Genomic DNA, 21,758 nt, shown 5'->3' with positions numbered 1-21,758 from the left:
AAATCCATGAAATATTTTCTAGCAGTTGCTGTAAGTGTGTCATGCCTTTAACTCTCCCTGTTGTTTGGGTAGGCAAAGTATTTCAGAGAAAGCTAGATTTGGTGATTATAGGTTTTTTCCTACTGCAGGGCACAATCATGGTTGCCCCACAGGTGGAAAAAACATAAGCCCAACGACCAACACAGTTGCTTTCAACAGCACTGTCAAGACCAGGCAACGTAATTATCATAATGGTAATTTTATCAATCTAGACCCTGACAGTGTTCCTGAAAGCAAGTTCCCCCAGCAGAGGAAGTTGTATGCATCAGCGTCTGCTTGCTAGAAAACCAAGGGCAAGTGACAAATTGATCTATTCTCCTCTTAACTGTCAGGTCTGTCTTTCTAGTGGCCTCTATTTCAACCCACCAGGTTAGAGATATGCATCCCTTGTTGGTCCATTCATTGTTGTATACCCAGAGAGTCTGGTCCTAATCACTTGCCTACCATCCATTGAAGGTGATGATTGCCTTCCAAATGAGTCAGTGTCTCTCTTCCATGTTTCTTCCCTTCTTCTCATCCATCCAAAGATGATCAGTGTTTGCAAAGGCTAGCCCCCAGGTGAGCTGTCTTCTACTACCTGCCTTGGAAGACATCAGAGCGGGTGACTGACTAGCTGTTTGTGGGTTTTGCTGCGGCTAACAAAGCCAAAAAGGTGACCAACCATACTGTTTCTAGTTAAGTCACTCTTTGCCTTGGCCAAGAAAGTACTTCCTGTTGGCATTTGTGCACACTCTGAGAGGACTGTGGCAGCTTTTACTGCACTAACCTGGGAAATCCCACTGGCTGACATTTGCTGGCAGCCATTTGGGCTTCACTGCATACCCTTTCCAAGGATTATTGCAGGGCAGTGCATATAGGGAAAGATGGATAATTTCATAAACTTTTCTACATGATTTCCTTGACGATTGCATGCCTTCTGATGGGGACTTCTTTTGGAACCATTTATAAGGTGAGAAATCTGCAGAACGATGTTTCCAGCACAATTAAAAGTTACAGTGCCAATATTTCTGGTGGATATTATGTCTTCCTGCAGATTCCTCACCGCTGTTCCTCTTACCCTTCTAAAAGTGCTATTCATGGTAAGGTTCCAAGCAGTGCTTCATTTGTAAGAGAGTAAGTCCCGGGGTTCAGAGTGTTACTCAGAAGTCCACGGCTGGTGCTATTGAATACTGGTGTGTAGAATACCAAGTCTGCATAGTCTTGATTCTTCCTCATTCACTTTAATCCACTGCCAGTCACTATTTCTCTTCCAGGGGATACTCATCAATAGTCATAAGCAGTGAATTACCCCCGCACGTGGGCGGGGATAATTCACTGCTTATGTCTTTGATGAGTATACCCCTGGAAGAGAACTAGGATTACAGGTAAGTAACTTATCCTTCTCTTCCAGGGGATACTCATCAATAGTCATAAGCAGTGAATTATCCCCGCCCACATGCGGGATCCGATCCCGCATGTGGGTGGAGATAATTCACTGGTTATGACTTAGATGAGTATACCCCTGGAAGAGAACTAGGATTTCAGGTAAGTATCTTATCCATCTTACCCTTGCAGGTTCCTTTCCACCCATGCTTTCACCCTTTTTCATCAGTTTTCTGTCTGCCGCTTTCTCCTCCTTTCCACATTGTAGGTTTTATTCTCTCTTGCTCTGAGTCAAAGTCTGATGAGGAAAATATGTGCTGGTCCCCAAAAACGAGTACTAGTGGGCCCTACCTGCAGCCGCCATCTCAAATTAAACAGTTGTTCCACGCTGAATGCCCCTGTTCTATTATTGTCTGCTGACGTTAAGCTCTTTCAGGTCCTCTTCATGTGCCTCTGTTGGTCATGGGAAAAAGTAAGGATCTGATATCGGTGCACCTGGCATTGCCAGGCCGGGCCAGAGATTCTCTCTGATGCTACTCAGCCCATTGCCGCACAGTACGGAATGACACGTGAGGGCAGATAAACCTTACCAGCTCAAAGTGTCACAAATGTTCCATGTTCTCTGTAGAAATGCCCAGGGAAAGAGGAAGGGAGGCCTCTCTTCCACCTTCCTATGAAGGCTGAACTCCATATTTGGTCATGCGGAGACCTCCCTCCTTGTTTCCTCATCATAATCTCTAGTCTTCTGAGCTTTGAAACGCCCCAAACCTCCAAAGATTGCAGAGAACTTGGCCTCCACGCAGCCCTGCCACCCAATGACATTTTGTTTTAGGTGTGGGAATGAGATTGAAAAGGCAGCGCCTCAGGCCTATTCCTCTTTACTTCCCCAGAACATCTCTTAGGACTCTGAAGCTAAAGCGTAGACAATTAGGAAGGTCTGCAGTTCAGCATCAAGCTACAGAGGACCAGAGGATGCAGTGAATCTCCCGCACTTGACCTCGCATTGAGTAAAATGTTTTGATTGCAACCCAGCCATTGGGTTAGGAAAACTGAGTGCATTCGATATTAAAACCTCTGATTCCTATCTTTAAGATGGTGGCACTGCCTCGACTTCTCTACCAGCTCCAAAACCACCCATATGAGATTCCTCCCAGTTGGTTTCGGAAGGTTAATGCGGTGATGAGTCACTTTCTGTGGGAAGGGGGCCTGGCCAGGGTATCGCTGCGGGTTTGCTTTCTGCCGGTCTATGACGGGGGACTGGCTACCTCTGATCTCTTATCCTATTACACCTCCCATTTATTGGTCCTAAACGAATGGTGGTATGGCGATAGGGGGGACCCGGCGTATGCGGTGGAGAGGCGTCTCATGGACCCCCATACGGTACATACCCTACTTTACGCGTCTGCATTGCGAGAGGCACTGCCACCGGTCACTCAGGTGGTGTTCCGGGTGTGGCGTCGGGCTTTACGTCATATTGGCTGGTGGGGTAGGCTTACCCGAGAGACCCCGTTGTGGCAGAACGGGCTGCTCCCTCAGTTGGCGACCCTCTCTAGATTTAGGGGTTGGGACAGGATTGGGATCTCCACGTTGGGATCGGTGGTTAAGGGCGGTGTGATAAAATCCTTTGGGGACTTACGGCATGAGTATCAAATGCCGCAGACGCAGTTCTTTAAATACCTCCAGCTGCTCCACGCCCTCGCCCCTAGACTGGAGGGTATGCAGTCTATCCCCGAATTCAGTCCCCTTGAGGCTAAGGTGTTTATGGGGGATCTCCAAGAAAAGAAAGTCTCTAAAATCTATCAATCTATGGTGATTCATAGTGCTCCGTCCCTGCAGGGTCTGCGTGAGCGGTGGGAGACGGATGTGGGGCCGTTGGATGAGACGGATTGGATGGAGGCCCTGGCTTCCCCCCGCGAAGCTAGTATAGCGATCCGACTGCGTCTCGTCCAATTCCGGTATCTCCACAGGACATATTACAAACCGCAGCGGCTGTGGCGGGCGGGTCTTATAGCTTCCCCGGACTGCCTTAGGTGTGGGCGAGAGGTGGGGTCATTGGTGCACACGGTTTGGCACTGCCCTGCAGTGCGCCGGTTTTGGGGGGGAGTGTTAGGGTGCCTGTCGGAGGTGCTGGGCTGGGATCTTCCTGTTGACCCCAAATTGGTGTTGCTCCACATTATGGCCGATCTTGGGGGCAATATCTATAAACGCCACTTGCTGCTTCTGGGCCTAACGACAGCCAAGCGGGATCTCGCCCGAGCATGGAAGGCCCCGGCGGCTCCTTCTCTTAATGTTTGGAAACGTGGTTTAGATTTCAATATGGGTCTGGAGTTGCCGATCTTTAAGGCGCGTGGGTGTCCTCTGAAACACTTCAAGATCTAGAAGCGGTGGACTGATTATAGGGGCATTTTCCTTGACCCGGTCCCTCCAGATGGAGACTTGGACCTTATTTGAGTGTCAGGGGTGGCGCTGAGTACCTATTGTATGGAGATAGTGCTGGTGGACTCTGGTGGTGGTGTGGTCGGGGGGGGCGGGAGTTGGGTGTTGGGAAGGGAGGGGGGTTTTTCTTTTTTTCTTGACAGATGATGTATGAATAGCTCTTCAATGCTCCTTGTCATGTAAAAATATCAAGAGCTGTTGCTATTTACTATGTGGCAGATACCCTGGTTCTACAGGGGCCTGCAGTCCTTGCCTTCTTGATTAATAAAAAGTGTTGTTAAAAAAAAAACCTCTGATTCCTTAGCTGCTGATGGCTGTAGGTCCCGCCGCATTGTTCCACTGCGTTTCTAAAACCATTTTCTAGGACCATGGTACTAGGGAGAGCTGTGCATCAGGTGTGACTCAATGTAATGTAGCAATAATGGAGAACTGTAGTTCCAGGTATTTCTGGGGCTATCCTTAAAAATATAGATAGGATTGTGAGAAGTTGGCCTGATGTATGATGTCACTAGTTCTAGTGTACACCTTATATCAGTCCAAACAACCCTTATGGTGATTGGTTGTAAAGTCAACCTTATAGACCATCTATCCTAGTGGTAGCATGGACAAGAGCAGTCTTAGGCTAAACTCTGAATGGCATGTGAAGCCAGCTGTGATACCATATATAACCCCTTGAATACCAAATGAAAGGACACCACAACAGATATATATATAAAATAAAGTGTATCTGAAAGAAACACGTTAGTTAGATTCCTCACCTTAGAATATCCCCAGGCGTCAGACTGGATCCGGAAGATTTTTCGTCAGCAATACCCCTTGCGCGTCGCTAGGCGTCGTCTGCGGCTCCGCGTCCGTCGTCGGCGTCGTGCGCCGGGATGACGTCGTCGGAGTACTTAGACGCCGCCCTCGCGCGCTGACGTCAGTTCTTCTTTTTTCCGCGCCAGTAAGCGCAGATCCGGGAGAGCTACCCCTTTTAGTCTTTTTTGACTAAATCTTTTTTGATCACTTTTGATCCTTGTCTGTCGACATCTGGTGCCGGTAGGATGCCTGGGTTCAAGGCTTGCGAGGATTGCCATCGACTGATGTCGGTGACCGACCACCACCGCCGGTGCCTCTACTGTTTAGGCCCCGACCACGACGCGGAGTCATGTTCCGATTGCCAGGCCCTGACTTCGAAGGCTCGGCGGGAGCGGTCCCGCAAGCTTCTCGAGCTTCGCCACTCGGCTCCGCGTCGTGCGCGATCCCGGTCCAGGAGGAGGTCCAAGGATCGCTCGCGGAGCCCTAGCCGACGCCACCATCGATCGTCGGGCTCCAAGTCGTCGGGTAAGTCCAAACGCTCTAAGAAGTCCAAGCGGCGACATCGCTCTTCGGACTCCCCTCGCCGGTCGCGCGACTCGGCCGAGGGTCCCAGTGGTTCCACCCCCGCAGCTCCGGCGGAGCCGCAGGCGCCGTGCCCGTCCCCATACCCTCCGGTCCCTGGGACTAACGCGACGCCGGCGGAGGTCAGTGCCTTCCTCTCGGCCATGAGGAGCCTGGCCCCGCTGTCGACGCCTGCTGGCGCGCCTTCGGGCCCCGCGGGCTCGACTGGGCGACCCTGCCTGCCGGCGGCTTCGGCCCCGGCGCCGTCGACGACTCCGGTCTCGACGCCGCAGGTCCCCGCGGGGCCCATGCCTGGACCCCGTCGACGCCGGTTGACCTAACCACTCCTCCACCGGCGCATCAACCACCGACGCCGTCACCGCCGCCGCCGGCGCAGACGCCTACACCTCCTGTGCCGCCGACGCCGCCGCCGCCGTTGCTGCCGACTCCGGACGGCGTCCAACCCCAGTTTAGCCCTATTCCGGACCCGGCGCCGCAACGGCGTCGACCGACGCCGCGTCCGGCGCCGCTTGAGACCCTTCATCTCTACAGTCCGGCTCCGATCATTCCTCCTGTTTATCAGGAATCGGACGACGGGGGCGACTGGGAGGGGTTTGAGGACCCTCTGGCTGTTCAGTCGCAGCTTTCACAGGACTGGGCAGATGAACTGGGGGAGGCCAGTGGTCTTGATACATCGCCAGACACTGGATTCACTTCTCCTCCGACTGTGGCTTCGGAGGAGGGTGCAGCATTTTCTGTGGTGCTGCGCAATGCGGCCGCAGCCCTTGGGCTCGAGCTGCCTGCCGTGGCTGTGAGGACTAACATCCTCACTGAGGTGCTTCAAACCGCAGCAAGCTCCACTGAGCCTCTGCTGCCGTTCAATGAGGCCCTCACTGACGTTCTGCAGGGCACCTGGTCCAAGCCCTCCACAGTTCCTCCTGTGGATAGGAACGTCGCCAGGCGCCACCGCCCTGCTCCGGGCGACCCCAGTTTCCTGTCCCAACACCCCACCCCCGAGAGTCTGGTTATCCAGGCCTCTACCTCCCAATCCTCCTTCCCGACCGCTCCGCCGGACCGGGATTCCAAGAGCCTCGAGCAGTTTGGCAAGAAACTGTTCTCGTCCCTTAGTTTGGGCCTGCAGTCTTTGAACACCGCCTGTCTCTTGGACCGTTATTCCCATTCTCTGTGGGATACGGTGGAGGACGTGCTGCCCCTGTGTCCGGAGGAGGTCCGGACACGTCTTAACCAGGCTCTGGCCGATGGGAGGGATGCAGCGCGGCACGCCATACGATGTGGGCTTGACACCACGGACTCGCTGGGTCGGGCGATTTCCACCACGGTGGCACTCCGTCGCCACGCCTGGATGCGGTCCACGTCATTTTCCGGGGATGTCCAGAACACCCTCATGGACATGCCCTTTGATGGCACTCGCCTGTTTGGTGAGAAGGCGGACAGTGCGCTGAACCGCTTTAAGGACTCCCGGGCTACGGCCAAGTCCTTGGGCCTCTCGGCTCCGCGGGCGCACACCTCCGCTTTTCGCCCCTTTCGTGGCCAAGGAAGGGGCGCCTCCTCACGTCCGCCCAGCCACCAGCCGCAGAACCAACCTGCGCGCGGTCGCGGTCGTGGTTTCCGCCGTGGCGGATCTGGAGGACGACGTGGTCAGCCCACATCCACCCCGGCAGCATCCGCCTCAAAGCCTTCCTAGTCCGAGCTTTCAGGCCCATTCCACGCCAGTGGGCGGCAGAGTTCGCCATCACCTGCTCCACTGGCGGTCCATTACATCGGACAGGTGGGTGCTGCAAATCGTCCGAAGGGGCTACTCCCTCCCCTTCGAGACGACCCCTCCAGCCATGCCACCGCAGCTCCACCGTATCTCGGGGGATCATTTGAATCTTCTCCGCGAGGAAGTTTCGGCCCTCTTGGCCAAGGGGGCCGTCAAGCGCGTTCCGAGTCCAGAAGTAGGTCGTGGTTGCTATTCCCACTACTTTCTGGTTCCCAAGAAGGGCAAAGGGGGCCTACGCCCCATCTTGGACCTCCGGAACGTCAATGCCTTCCTCCGAAAGGAAAGGTTCAAGATGTTAACCTTGGCTCAGGTTCTAGCTGCCCTAGACCCCGGAGACTGGATGGTAGCGTTGGACTTGCAGGACGCATATTTCTATATCCCCGTCCTGCCGGCCCACCGGCGTTACCTGCGGTTCACGGTGGGCCACGAGCATTTTCAGTTTACCGTGCTCCCCTTCGGCCTCACCAGTGCCCCTCGGGTGTTCACGAAAGTGATGGCGGTGGTCGCAGCTCATCTGCGCAGATCAGGGGTTCCAGTCTTCCCCTATCTCGACGACTGGTTGTTGAAGGCGGGCTCGCCCCAGGCAGTCGTCTCCCACCTCCAGACTACGGCGGATCTCCTGCATTTGCTGGGATTTTCCATCAACGTGCCGAAGTCACACCTGAGTCCCTCTCAACAGCTCCTCTTCATCGGAGCAGTTCTCGATTCGGCGCAGTTCCGGGTCTATCCACCGGAACAGCGGGTCCCGGATATACAGGCCCTGATTCCCATCTTTCGGCCTCTATCCTGGGTTTCGGTCAGGCTAGTGTTGCGGCTTCTGGGGCTGATGGCCTCCTGCATCCTACTAGTGCATCACGCCAGGCGGCGCATGCGGGCTCTGCAGTGGGACCTGAAGTTTCAGTGGGCCCAGCATCACGGCAACCTGTCCGACCATGTCTTGATCTCGGAGGGCACTGCACAACAGTTGCAGTGGTGGCTCACGGACCGCGATTGGGTCATGGGCAGGAGCCTCTCCCTTCCCCAACCGGAGCATGTCGTAGTGACAGATGCGTCCCTCCTGGGCTGGGGTGGCCATATGGGAGAGGCGGAGATCAGAGGCCTCTGGTCTCCGGCGGAGTCTCGTCTCCACATCAACCTGTTGGAGTTGAGAGCGATCCGACTTGCACTGAAAGCCTTCCTTCCCTCTGTCAGGGGCAGTGTCGTGCAGGTGTTCACGGACAACACCACCGCCATGTGGTATTGCAACAAACAGGGCGGGGTGGGGTCGTGGACCCTTTGTCAGGAGGCTCTGCGCCTCTGGACGTGGCTGGAACACCAGGGCGTGACCCTAGTGGTTCAACATCTGGCGGGCTCTCTGAACGCCAGAGCGGACGAACTCAGCCGCCGGTGCATGATGGATCACGAATGGCGTCTGAACTCCGCATTGGCGCAAGGTCTCTTTCAGCAGTGGGGAGAGCCTTGGTTAGATCTATTCGCCACCGAAGAGAACGCGCAATGTCAGCAGTTCTGCGCGTTGGAATTTCCAAGGCGGCACTCGCTCGCCGACGCTTTTCGTCACGAGTGGAGTTGCGGTCTGTTGTACGCCTTTCCGCCTATACCACTTCTGCCCAGAGTGCTGAAGAAGATTAGGCACGACCGGGCCCAAGTCATCTTGGTGGCTCCGGATTGGGCACGAAGGTACTGGTATCCCGAGCTACTCAGTATGTTGACCGATCCCCCGATACGTCTGCCCCTTCGGGAGGATCTTCTGTCGCAGCAGCAGGGGACGGTCCTCCACCCGAACCTGTCCAGCCTCCACCTCCATGCGTGGAGATTGAGCGGCGGCAGTTGATGCCATTCGACTTGCCTCCTGAAGTCTGTGATATCATTCTGGCAGCCAGGCGTCCCTCCACAAAGACGGTATACGCCTGCCGGTGGAACAAATTTGTGGCATGGTGCACAGCAAAGGCTGTGGATCCCCTTTCCGCCCCTCTTTCTGAGGTTCTTCTTTTTCTTCTTTCTCTGGCCCGGCAGGGCTCTGCCCTGGGCACCCTGAAAGGTTATCTTGCTGCCATCTCCGCCTTCTTGCGGCTTCCTGATCAGCCTTCTCTTTTCAAGTCCCCTGTGGTTACACGCTTTCTGAAAGGCATTACTCACACGTTCCCTCCTGTCCCTTTTGTAATGCCTCAGTGGGACTTGAATCTGGTCTTGACCTTCCTGATGTGCGCTCCCTTCGAGCCTCTTCACAATTGTCCTCTTCGTCTTCTGACTCTTAAGACTGCTTTTCTGGTAGCCATCACCTCGGCTAGACGGGTGAGTGAGCTCCAGGCTTTATCTTCAAAGCCTCCTTTTCTATCTGTTCATCCGGACAAGGTTGTCCTTCGGCCTCGTCCCTCCTTTCTTCCGAAAGTGGTGACTCCATTTCATCTTGGGCAGTCTGTCACCTTGCCCACCTTCTTTCCGCCTCCGCATCCTTCCAAAGAGGAAGAGAGGCTCCACCGTCTGGACCCAAAACGTGCGCTCTCCTTTTATCTGGACCGCACAAAACAGTTCCGGGTGGACGACCAGCTTTTTGTTGGGTACGTGGGCGCTAAGAAGGGGAAAGCTGTGCACAAACGGACCATCTCTCGGTGGGTCGTTTTGTGTATCAAAATTTGCTATTCTTTGGCAAAAAAGGACCCTCCTGTTGGGCTGCGCGCCCATTCTACTCGGGCCATAGCGGCTACTACTGCCTTGGGACGGGGAGTCCCTTTGCAGGACATCTGTCAGGCGGCGACGTGGGCTTCGTTACACACGTTTGCCAGGCATTATTGCCTTGACAGCCAAGTCCGGAGGGATGGCTTCTTTGGCCGTTCTGTCCTCCAGGACTTTCTGGTGTGATCTTGGTTCGCAGACCCACCACCGGGGACGGTATTGCTTGGGTATCTATTCTAAGGTGAGGAATCTAACTAACGTGTTTCTTTCAGATGAACAAGTTACTTACCTTCGGTAACGATGTATCTGTAAGAAACATTAGTTAGTTAGATTCCTCACCGACCCACCCATCCTCCCCGTTCTGCGAACTGACATCTAGGGTTAAGGTTGTCCTTTTCAGGCCCATTGATTTCATTTTTGGCACCAGTGTCGGTCTTTGCATGGCTCTGCGTTCCTGGCGCGGAAAGCTATGTACAAGAACTGACGTCAGCGCGCGAGGGCGGCGTCTAAGTACTCCGACGACGTCATCCCGGCGCACGACGCCGACGACGGACGGGGAGCCGCAGACGACGCCTAGCGACGCGCAAGGGGTATTGCTGACGAAAAATCTTCCGGATCCAGTCTGACGCCTGGGGATATTCTAAGGTGAGGAATCTAACTAACTAATGTTTCTTACAGATACATCGTTACCGAAGGTAAGTAACTTGTTCATTTATTCTAGTCAAACCCTCAGCACTCTTTATGAGATTAGAGGTAAGTACAACACAGTCTCAGTCGGTTTTGCTGTTAACTGTGCGGTACTTCCTGGAGGGGAGGAGGTGGGGAGATGTTTTGATGACTTGCTGATTTGGAAAACAATAAAATGTTTCAACAAAAAAAAAAAAAAAAAAGTACAACACAGTCTTATTTAAGCATACATTAAGTCACACAGGTAAGTAATACAGTTAGGCCCTAGGGGCCACACAAACCATATACTAAAGAAGTGGTATAAGGACCACTGTCACGGAAATAGGATAGGCCTAGGCCTAGGGAATCGCTGGGGCTACACTACACTAGCAACAGTTAGGAAGTGGGAGGCCCACGGGATTCAGGTGCAGAGTGGAAACACTCACGCGTAATGCGTAAAAGTCGATAGAATTACTAGCAGTTAGAAATTAACAGTTTAAGGACACTTCTGAAGCAGCTAGAGAGTCGAGACTCGGAAACTAGACCCTAGGATAGTCACTACCCTTGTGAGCACCGAAGTACCCAAGTTACCTAGCCCACGGACTGCGGGTGCATAGGTGTGAACTTGTGTCGGGTTTCGTCGTGGACTTCTATGGATGCCTGAAGGAAAGTTGCTGACAGGCTGTCAGTGAAGAGTGTCCGGTGGATCCCACGGCTGGGATCAAGAAGAGAGGAAACCTGCAAGCAGAAGGGACAGATTCAAGGTCACTAGCCAGTGACCACGTAGAACCAGGAAGGAACCAGGCGATGTCGTGAAGATTACAGGTGAAGGTGAAGCTTGTCGCTGCAGCAACGGGGACCAGGGAACGTCGAGGACGACCAGGACCAGGAGGCGAGCTGTCCCACGAAGGCTCTTGCTGTCGGCGGCGTCGAAGTTGAACTAGGACTCACCAAGCCTTGGCAAGCGAAACCCACGAAGAACGGAGGACTTGCTTCTGGTGCAGACCTGGAAGGTCTGGGGTGCTTCTCCTGTGCAAGGAAGCGGGAACCAGTGTGGAGGAGCCAAACCAGCAGTGAAGATTTCAGGATGCGTCGTCACAGAGGCCACTAGCCAACGGGCAAGCAACCGGACAGACGCGGCAAGCAGGAAAATGCAGAAGGGCCCCACGCAGGACTCGTGGAGTGTGGGGGGCTGATCTTCGGTGCAGATGGTGCTTGGGGTTGGGGCTTCTCAATCCCCGGTGCACAACTTCGAGGGTGCCTCAGAAGCTGCGCTGGAAGATACTAGCCACTTTTCCCAGGTAGCCGGTCCCACGTCTCTCGTCGCCTCCACGGATCTCAGCTCGGCTGTGGATGTGGATCAGGGTCAGAGAAGTCTGGAAGTCAAGGCTCTGGTCGGGCTCTGCAGTCGGTCCCTCGTAGAACTTCAGCAAAGCAAAGGGTAGTCTCTTGATGGTGCCTGTTTGCACAGGGTAGCCACTCCTTGGCCACAAGGGAGATTCTTCAGTCTTCTTCTTTCGTCGAATGTCGAAGGTCCAGAGTTTCTGTTCAAGTTGCAGGTTCAGGATAATCTAATCTCCTGGGGCCCAGCTACCACTCTTATCCAAATCTGGGGGGCTGGGTTACCTGCTAGGTCACGCCTTATGGGTGGGACCTGGGAGGGGGGTGGTTACACCCCCTTCCCTTTGTCCATTTTCGTGCCAGGACTGGGGCTGGAGTGCCCCAGCACCGGTTTGAACTGGACTATGCACGGGACACCTTGTGTACCCCAGGCATGTCTCATTCTTTTCATCCCTCCCTGCCCCAATACACTAAGGCCTGTCTGGGGTGGTGCTCGCACCTCCCAAGGCAGGAAACCTATTGTCCAAGCCTCCCTTGCCGGGTTCACTCCCAGCAGCAGGAGGTCAGACTCGTTTCTGTGGCAGCAGCATCCATTTTGTGATGCTGGGGATCTGGTTAACTTTAACCGGGTAAGTAGGTTACAACATGTCTTCTCCCTCTAGAAGGGAGGGATAATATCCTCATCCCCAGAAATGGGATGGGGGTATTTTTCCAAAGTGTTAGACACCTTACACAACATGTTTTGATAAAGCCAAACCATAGTTACCATAACCGTTTAAGATTATAAGGCACTTTAAGAGTATATGGTAGGCTATATCATAGAACAGCTATAAGGACATGGTTCCGAAAGCTACAGACAGGCTCAGCTCATGCTAGAGCACCATCTCACATGTTACCAAGCACTCTGCCTCCAGGATTGTTAAGGCCTGCCATAGGAGTGGCTGATAGGTACACATGTGTCTATATGTAAGTTAGGTATAGGAATACTACACCTAAGCAAGGGGTGATTACACGACCTTGCCCCAACTGAGTGATCAGCCAGTTGTGTCATAATGGAAGGCCAGGCCAGGCCAGGGGTGGCATAATACATGCTGCAGCCCCTAGTAGGCCTAGGGTACACCTATGCCCTGGGTACCTAAGGTACACTGTACAGGGGCCAATAAGGTGACCCTATCCAAATGGGTTATGCACCTAAAGTACATAGTATCAATTTAGAGAGAGAACAGCAGGGCTGTGGGTCTGATTAGCAGGCCCACAGCCACATCTAAGTCGAAAACCAGTAAAGCAAAAGCAAAAAGTGGGGGTGAACATAGAAAGCAGACCCTACTCTCCTACACAACCCCCCCCCCCCAAACTTAGGGACATTAAACTAACCTTGACCAGTTGAGTCTTCATGTTCGAAGTGGAAATATCTGGAGAGTCCATCTGCATTGGCATGGTCAGTCCCAGGTCTATGTTCCACTGTGAAGTCCATCCCCTGTAGGGAAATGGACCACCTAAGAAGTTTGGGATTTTCACCCTTCATCTGATTTAGCCACAAGAGGGGCTTATGGTCTGTCTGAATCTTGAAGTGAGTGCCAAACAAGTATGGCCTCAGCTTCTTCAGGGCCCAAACCACAGCAAAGGCCTCCCTCTCAATAGCTGACCAACGTTTCTCTCTAGGGGTCAGCCTTCTACTTATAAAAGCAATGGGCTGGTCTTGACCATCTATATTCAGTTGTGAAAGAACAGCTCCCACACCTAACTCAGAAGCATCTGTCTGGACAATGAACTCTTTGGAGTAGTCTGGACTTTTCAGAATAGGTGCACTGCACATGGCCTGCTTCAGGTCATCAAATGCTTTTTGACAGCTTACTGTCCACTGAACTATCTTTGGCATTTCCTTGGAGGTCAAGTCATTAAGTGGTGTCACAATGGACCCATAGTTCTTAACAAACTTTCTGTAGTACCCAGTCAGGCCCAAGAAAGCTCTGACCTGAGTCTGGGTAGTTGGAGGAGTCCAGTCCTTTATGGTCTGGATCTTGCTCTCCAGTGGTTGAACCTGACCCCCACCAACCAGGTGGCCCAGGTATACAACCTTGCTCTGCCCTATCTGGCACTTAGTGGCCTTGATAGTGAGGCCTGCCTTTTGCAGGGCCTCTAAAACATTCCTCAGGTGGACCAGGTGATCCTCCCAGGTGGAGCTAAAGACAGCAATATCATCAAGATAAGCTGCACAGTAATCATCCAACCCAGTAAGGACTTGATTCACCAACCTTTGGAAAGTGGCAGGTGCATTCTTCAAACCAAAGGGCATTACCACAAATTGATAATGTCCTCCTGGGGTCGAGAAAGCAGTTTTGGCCTTTGCACTCTCAGCTAGTCTGATTTGCCAGTAGCCTGCTGTCAGGTCAAATGTGCTCAAAAACTTAGCAGCTGCCAGTCTGTCAATGAGCTCATCTGCCCTAGGTATTGGGTGGGCATCTGTCCTAGTGACAGCATTGAGACCTCTGTAATCCACGCAAAACCTCATCTCTCTCTTACCATCTTGGGTGTGAGGTTTTGGCACAAGAACCACAGGACTAGCCCAAGGGCTCTCTGAAGGTTCAATGACTCCCAGCTCCAACATCTTTTGTACCTCAACTTTTATGCAGTCCCTGACATGGTCAGGTTGCCTGTAGATTTTACTCTTCACAGGCAGACTGTCACCAGTGTCCACCTTATGGGTGCACCAGTTAGTCTGACTTGGGGTCAGAGAGAACATATGTCTGTAGGATTGCAGAACCTGTCTGCAGTCCTGTTGCTGATGGACAGTGAGGCTGTCAGAAAAGACCACACCATCAACTGAGCCATCATCAGGGTTCTGAGTCAACAGGTCTGGGAGAGGGTCACTCTCTTCCTCCTGCCCCTCATCTGTAGCCATGAGTAAGCCCATGTCTGCCCTGTCAACATATGCCTTCAATCTGTTGACATGAAGCACCCTGTGGGGGCTTCTGGGAGTCCCAAGGTCCACCAAGTAGGTGACTTCTCCCTTTTTCTCAACAATAGTGTGGGGTCCAGACCATTTGTCTTGGAGTGCTGCTGGGGCCACTGGCTCCAACACCCACACTTTCTGCCCTGGCTGGTAAACAGTCAGCACAGCCTTTTGGTCATGCCAAGCTTTTTGGAGTTCTTGGCTTGCCTCAAGGTTTTTAGAAGCCTTCTTCATATACTCTGCCATCCTGGAGCGGAGACCAAGTACATAATCCACTATATCAAGTTTGGGTTGTCTGAGAGGTCTCTCCCATCCTTCCCTTACTAAACATAGGGGTCCTCTTACAGGATGCCCAAACAAAAGCTCAAAAGGGCTGTAGCCAACCCCCTTTTGTGGGACCTCTCTGTAAGCAAACAGAAGGCAGGGTAAAAGGATGTCCCATCTTCGCCTAAGCTTGTCTGGTAAACCTTTTATCATTCCCTTTAGGGTCTTGTTGAATCTCTCAACAAGCCCATTGCACTGTGGGTGATAGGGTGTGGTGAACTTGTAGTTCACACCACACTCCTTCCACATTGCAGTCAAGTATCCTGACATGAAGTTGGCACCTCTGTCAGAAATGACCTCCTTTGGAAAGCCCACTCTGGAGAATACTCCAAGCAGGGCCCTTGCCACAACAGGAGCTGTTGTGGTCCTCAGGGGAATAGCTTCTGGATACCTGGTGGCATGGTCCACTATCACCAGTATAAATCTGTGCCCAGATGCTGTTTGTGGGTCCATTTGTCCTACAATATCTATGCCCACTCTTTCAAAGAGAACCCCCACCACAGGTAGTGGTATGAGGGGGGCCTTTGTGGTACCACCTGATTTGCCACTGGCTTGGCAGGTGACACAGGAGCGACAAAACTCCTTGGTATCTTCTGACATATGGGGCCAGTGAAAGTGAGGGACAAGCCTGTCCCAAGTCTTGTTCTGGCCTAAGTGTCCTGCAAGGGGAATATCATGGGCCAAGGTAAGAAGGAAGCCTCTGAACTTCAGTGGTATCACCAACCTCCTGGATGCACCAGGCTTGGGGTCTCTAGCCTCTGAATACAGTAGCCCTTCATCCCAATACACTCTATGGGTACCTTGAGCATTCCCTGCAGCCTCAGCAGCAGCCTGCTGTCTGAGGGGTTCAAGAGAGGGGCAGTCTAATTGAGCCTGCCTCAGATCTGCCCTTGAAGGTCCCCCTGTCCCAAGAAACTCAACCTGATCAGGTTCAAGTTCTTCTAGGACAGTTCCTTCAGGGCTCTCAGAATCATCCTCCTGGGAGGGCTGATCCACCACCTGAGGCAGGGGGGAAGGCACAGCCTTAACCCTACTGCTCTTTCTCTTGGGTTGTGACTGGTCCATAGTTTCAGGATCCAGCACTTGTTCAGTGGTGCACTTTTTGGCCTGTGACCTGGTCACAGCAAGGACATGTGCATCTATCCCCAGCATTTCTGCATGGGTCCTATACTCCACTTCAGACCAAACTGAAGTTTCAAGATCATTGCCCAGTAAACACTCTACAGGAAGGTCTGAACTAACAACAACTTTCTTGAGGCCAGTTACCCCTCCCCAGGGGAAGTTAACAATAGCCACACTATGGGAGGTAGTGGCATTGCTAGCGTTGGTCACTAGGTAATTCTCACCTAGTATGATCTGTCCAGGGTCCACAAAGGCAGGTGTCACCATTGTGACACTAGCCCCAGTGTCCCTGTAGGCCTGAGCCATTCTTTGGTTGATAAAAGGAGTCTGTCTGTACTTGCTCAGGTTACTGGGGCCTACAGTAGAGGACAAAGCTAAGTCCCCATCACAGATCAGAACAGCCTGAGTAGGTATTCTGACTAGGCCAGAATCCTCCTCAGTTCCCAGGGTTAACCCTACTACACCCTTTTGCTGGGAACCACCACTTACAGCTGGACTAGGGGGTACAGTTGCCTTAGGGGCAATGGTGGCTGGGGGCTTATCCTTTTTGGTGCACTCACTAAACCAATGTGAGTTGGACTTACAATAGTTGCACCATGGTTTCTTTTGGCCATCTTTCTTTTTATCCTTTTTGGGACCACCCTCCCCCTGAGCCTTTTGGAGGCCTGGTGAAGACTTCGGGTCTTTTTGTTTCTGATCATTACCCTTCTGGTCTGCCTTTTTCTGATCACCGCCCTGGTTCTGGTTTTTCTGCTTAACTCTAGTCCTGACCCATCTATCTGCCTTCTTTCCCAATTCTTGGGGAGAAGTCAGATCAGAATCAATCAGGTGTTGATGCAGTAGCTGGTTTTGACAGTTGTTAAGGATTTGTTCTCTCATGATCAAATTATACAATCCTGTATAGTCCTTAACCTTACTTCCCACTAGCCAGCCTTCCAGAGCCTTAGTGGCACAATCTACAAAGTCAGTCCAGTCCTGAGTCTGTGTCTTCTGGGTATCCCTGAACAACAACCTGTATTGTTCAGTGGTTAGGCCAAACCCATCAATCAGAGCACTCTTCAGGACAGTGTAATTGTCTGCATCCTCATCACTAACTGTGAGGAGCTTGTCTCTACCTTTCTCAGAGAAGGAGAGCCACAAGATAGCTGCCCACTGACTTTGGGGTACCTGCTGTACTTTGCAAGCTCTCTCCAAAGCAGTTATCCATTTGTGGATGTCATCCGCACACTTGTAGGGAGGGACAGTCTTACTCCGGTTTCTATTATCATAGTGCCTGTCTCTATCCTTAGGGATATTGCTGCCACCAGTGAGTTCTGACCCACTTAACTTTTGCTCTCTAGCCAGAGCAAGCTTCTCCTTGGCAAGGGCAAGTTCTTCCCTCTGAATCCTCAGATTTGCTTCCCTCATTCTGGCTTCATGCTCCTTTCTCTCAGGGGAAGTCATTCCCCTGCGAGAGGAAGCATTAGAGATGCTAGAGACATGGGAGTGGATGGATTCCCTTGAAGGGGATCTGTCCCTCCTGCTTCTCTGTGTAAGCCCACTTGGGGGTCTGTATGGGGGGACCCCATGCAAACTCCCATGTAAGCTTAGGTTAGCCTGGGTAAGTCTTCCTACTTGGCCCTGGCTGTCTACCTCTTCATCTGAAGTCCCATCTGACTCATCTGTGGTGGGTAGACCCTCCTTTGTACCTAGGGTACTGGCCTGTGAGGCCCTAAGAGTATCATACTCCTCTAGGAGTTGTACTAGCTGAAGGAGGGTAGGGTTTGCACCCTGTTTTAACTTTCTGGAGGTACACAATTGTCTCATCTCCTGAAAAGGTAGGGTATCATATCTAGAGGGGGTCTTCTTCAGACCTGCCCCTCCTGAGAGAGCATCTTCTTGATCTCTTCCCAGAGACATGATCTAGTGAGGGTGTGGTGTGTGCACCTACCTACACTAGTTGTTTCTACTAAACCTCTCTGGCAGTTGTAGTCAGGGTGTGTTACTCCCTTCAACCTACAACCACTAAGTCCAGTAAGACTTAAGTATTATAATCTATGTTATATGTACCTAAATAATATCTGTGTGATCTTTCAATTTAGTATCTCAAGATTACAATGGTATTACAACAGCAAGCTCAGATCCCAACCGCTGCTCACCAATGTGAGAAGTTGGCCTGATGTATGATGTCACTAGTTCTAGTGTACACCTTATATCAGTCCAAACAACCCTTATGGTGATTGGTTGTAAAGTCAACCTTATAGACCAGCTATCTTAGTGGTAGCATGGACAAGAGCAGTCTTAGGCTAAACTCTGAATGGCATGTGAAGCCAGCTGTGATACCATATATAATCCCTTGAATACCAAATGAAAGGACACCACAACAGATATATATATAAAATAAAGTGTATTTATTCTAGTCAAACCCTCAGCACTCTTTATGAGATTAGAGGTAAGTACAACACAGTCTTATTTAAGCATACATTAAGTCACACAGGTAAGTAATACAGTTAGGCCCTAGGGGCCACGCAAACCATATACTAAAGAAGTGGTATAAGGACCACTGTCACGGAAATAGGATAGGCCTAGGCCTAGGGAATCGCTGGGGCTACACTACACTAGCAACAGTTAGGAAGTGGGAGGCCCACGGGATTCAGGTGCAGAGTGGAAACACTCACGCGTAATGCGTAAAAGTCGATAGAATTACTAGCAGTTAGAAATTAACAGTTTAAGGACACTTCTGAAGCAGCTAGAGAGTCGAGACTCGGAAACTAGACCCTAGGATAGTCACTACCCTTGTGAGCACCGAAGTACCCAAGTTACTTAGCCCACGGACTGCGGGTGCATAGGTGTGAACGCGTCGGGTTTCGTCGTGGACTTCTATGGATGCCTGAAGGAAAGTTGCTGACAGGCCGTCAGTGCAGAGTGTCCGATGGATCCCAAGGCTGGGATCAAGAAGAGAGGAAACCTGCAAGCAGAAGGGACAGAGTCAAGGTCACTAGCCAGTGACCACGTGGAACCAGGAAGGAACCAGGCGATGTCGTGAAGATTGCAGGTGAAGGTGAAGCTTGTCGCTGCAGCCACGGGGACCAGGAAACGTCGAGGACGACCAGGACCAGGAGGCGAGCTGTCCCACGAAGGCTCTTGCTGTCGGCGGCGTCGAAGTTGAACTAGGACTCACCAAGCCTTGGCAAGCGGAACCCACGAAGAACGGAGGACTTGCTTCTGGTGCAGACCAGGAAGGTCTGGGGTGCTTCTCCTTTGCAAGGAAGCGGGAGCCAGTCTGGAGGAGCCAAACCAGCAGTGAAGATTTCAGGATGCGTCGTCACAGAGGCCAGTAGCCAACGGGCAAGCAACCGGACAGACGCGGCAAGCAGGAAAATGCAGAAGGGCCCCACGCAGGACTCGTGGAGTGTGGGGGGCTGATCTTCGGTGCAGATGGTGCTTGGGGCTGGGGCTTCTCAATCCCCGGTGCACAACTTTGAGGGTGCCTCAGAAGGTGCGCTGGAAGATACTAGCCACTTTTCCCAGGTAGCCGGTCCCACGTCTCTCGTCGCCTCCACGGATCTCAGCTCGGCTGTGGATGTGGATCAGGGTCGGAGAAGTCTGGAAGTCAAGGCTCTGGTCGGGCTCTGCAGTCGGTCCCTCGTAGAACTTCAGCAAAGCAAAGGGTAGTCTCTTGATGGTGCCTGTTTGCACAGGGTAGCCACTCCTTGGCCACAAGGGAGATTCTTCAGTCTTCTTCTTTCGTCGAATGTCGAAGGTCCAGAGTTTCTGTTCAAGTTGCAGGTTCAGGATAATCTAATCTCCTGGGGACCAGCTACCACTCTTATCCAAATCTGGGGGGCTGGGTTACCTGCTAGGTCACGCCTTATGGGTGGGACCTGGGAGGGGGGTTGTTACACCCCCTTCCCTTTTTCCAGTTTCGCGCCAGGACTGGGGCTGGAGTGCCCCAGCACCGGTTTGAACTGGACTATGCACGGGACACCTTGTGTGCCCCAGGCATGTCTCATTCTTTTCATCCCTCCCTGCCCCAATACACTAAGGCCTGTCTGGGGTGGTGCTCGCACCTCCCAAGGCAGGAAACCTATTGTCCAAGCCTCCCTTGCCGGGATCACTCCCAGCAGCAGGAGGTCAGACTTGTGTTGTGGCAGCAGCATCCATTTTGTGATGCTGGGGCTCTGGTTAACTTTAACCGGGTAAGTAGGTTACAACATGTCTTCTCCCTCTAGAAGGGAGGGATAATATCCTCATCACCAGAAATGGTATGGGGGTATTATTCCAAAGTGTTAGACACCTTACACGACATGTTTTGATAAAGCCAAACCATAGTTATCATAACCGTTTAAGATTATAAGGCACTTTAAGAGTATATGGTAGGCTATATCATAGAACAGCTATAAGGACATGGTTCCGAAAGCTGCAGACAGGCTCAGCTCATGCTAGAGCACCATCTCACATGTTACCAAGCACTCTGCCTCCAGGATTGTTAAGGCCTGCCATAGGAGTGGCTGATAGGTACACATGTGTCTATATGTAAGTTAGGTATAGGAATACTACACCTAAGCAAGGGGTGATTACACGACCTTGCCCCAGCTGAGTGATCAGCCAGTTGTGTCATAATGGAAGGCCAGGCCAGGGGTGGCATAATACATGCTGCAGCCCCTGGTAGGCCTAGGGTACACCTATGCCCTGGGTACCTAAGGTACACTGTACAGGGGCCAATAAGGTGACCTTATCCAAATGGGTTATGCACCTAAAGTACATAGTATCAATTTAGAGAGAGAACAGCAGGGCTGTGGGTCTGATTAGCAGGCCCACAGCCACATCTAAGTCGAAAACCAGTAAAGCAAAAAGTGGGGGTGAACATAGAAAGCAGACCCTACTCTCCTACAAAGATCTCTTCGTTATTATGAAGAAATCTAAGCAGTTGTGACTTGTTTTCTCTTCAGTAATGTAAAGGTAGGTGCCTAGGTTACCAAATTGTAACACTATGTTATGTCCCTCATCTCAAGTGGTTTAATTTCTCAGATACATTTCTTTTTTAATTTATTCTAGGTGGACAAACGCGAGGAGGTGCGAGAGTGGGTTCTAGCCGTGTCAATGGATCAAAGAGTGGACCAAGTTTTGCCACGCGATGAGCGGGATACCTACGAAGCCTCACTGGTAGCTGTTAACACTGGAATACGTTCCTTACCATGTCTTATTACAGGTGAAGTATTCTGCTCTTTCTACAATGTAACCGAAGGGAATGTTCACTTTTGTAGTAGTTGCGCTGTTGAGGAAGTAGACATTTACCTTCTCTACCTACAGTGTGTATATGTCACTGAAGAACAGATCAGAGTTTAAAGGAGGCTTGTCGGCATGCAAATGAAGTGAATAAATCATTAGATAGTCTTCCATACTTGGTAGCTACTACAGATTTTCTGACAGATTTTCCTTGCCAGTAGAGTGGCAGACTCAGACTTGAAGATTGATTTTATTTTATCATAACAGATGAACCTACACATGGTGGGAGTAACTCCCATCCCTAATGGTTTTCAAGGACCTCTGCCTATGGCTTGATTTTCATCAGTTGATTTACTTTTTCCAGAATCACTCTCTTTCATGTACAGGAAATATGTTCATGTACAGGAAATAATATGTTTAATACCTAAAATTGATCCTTGACTACACATTTCGTTTTTTTGCATTTTCTGCAGGGATACTATATATTTTTTG

General features: G+C 51.6%; 1 protein-coding gene across 2 annotated transcripts in view; it reads left to right on the top strand.

Annotated features, from left to right (window-relative positions):
* Nucleotides 1-21,758, top strand: part of IFT172 (intraflagellar transport 172) — a 1,173,227-nt gene that overhangs the window by 1,110,308 nt on the left and 41,161 nt on the right. For both annotated transcript variants that reach the window (XM_085613308.1, XM_085613307.1), the window contains one exon: nt 21,096-21,249. In XM_085613308.1, the coding sequence (XP_085469434.1) occupies nt 21,096-21,249 (154 nt within the window). The remainder of the gene's footprint in view (nt 1-21,095; nt 21,250-21,758) is intronic.

Source organism: Triturus cristatus, chromosome 6 (assembly GCF_964204655.1).
Source record: "Triturus cristatus chromosome 6, aTriCri1.1, whole genome shotgun sequence".
NCBI lineage: Eukaryota > Metazoa > Chordata > Amphibia > Caudata > Salamandridae > Triturus > Triturus cristatus.
Note: the sequence above shows the minus strand (reverse complement) of the source record. Positions and strands in the feature narration are given on the sequence as shown.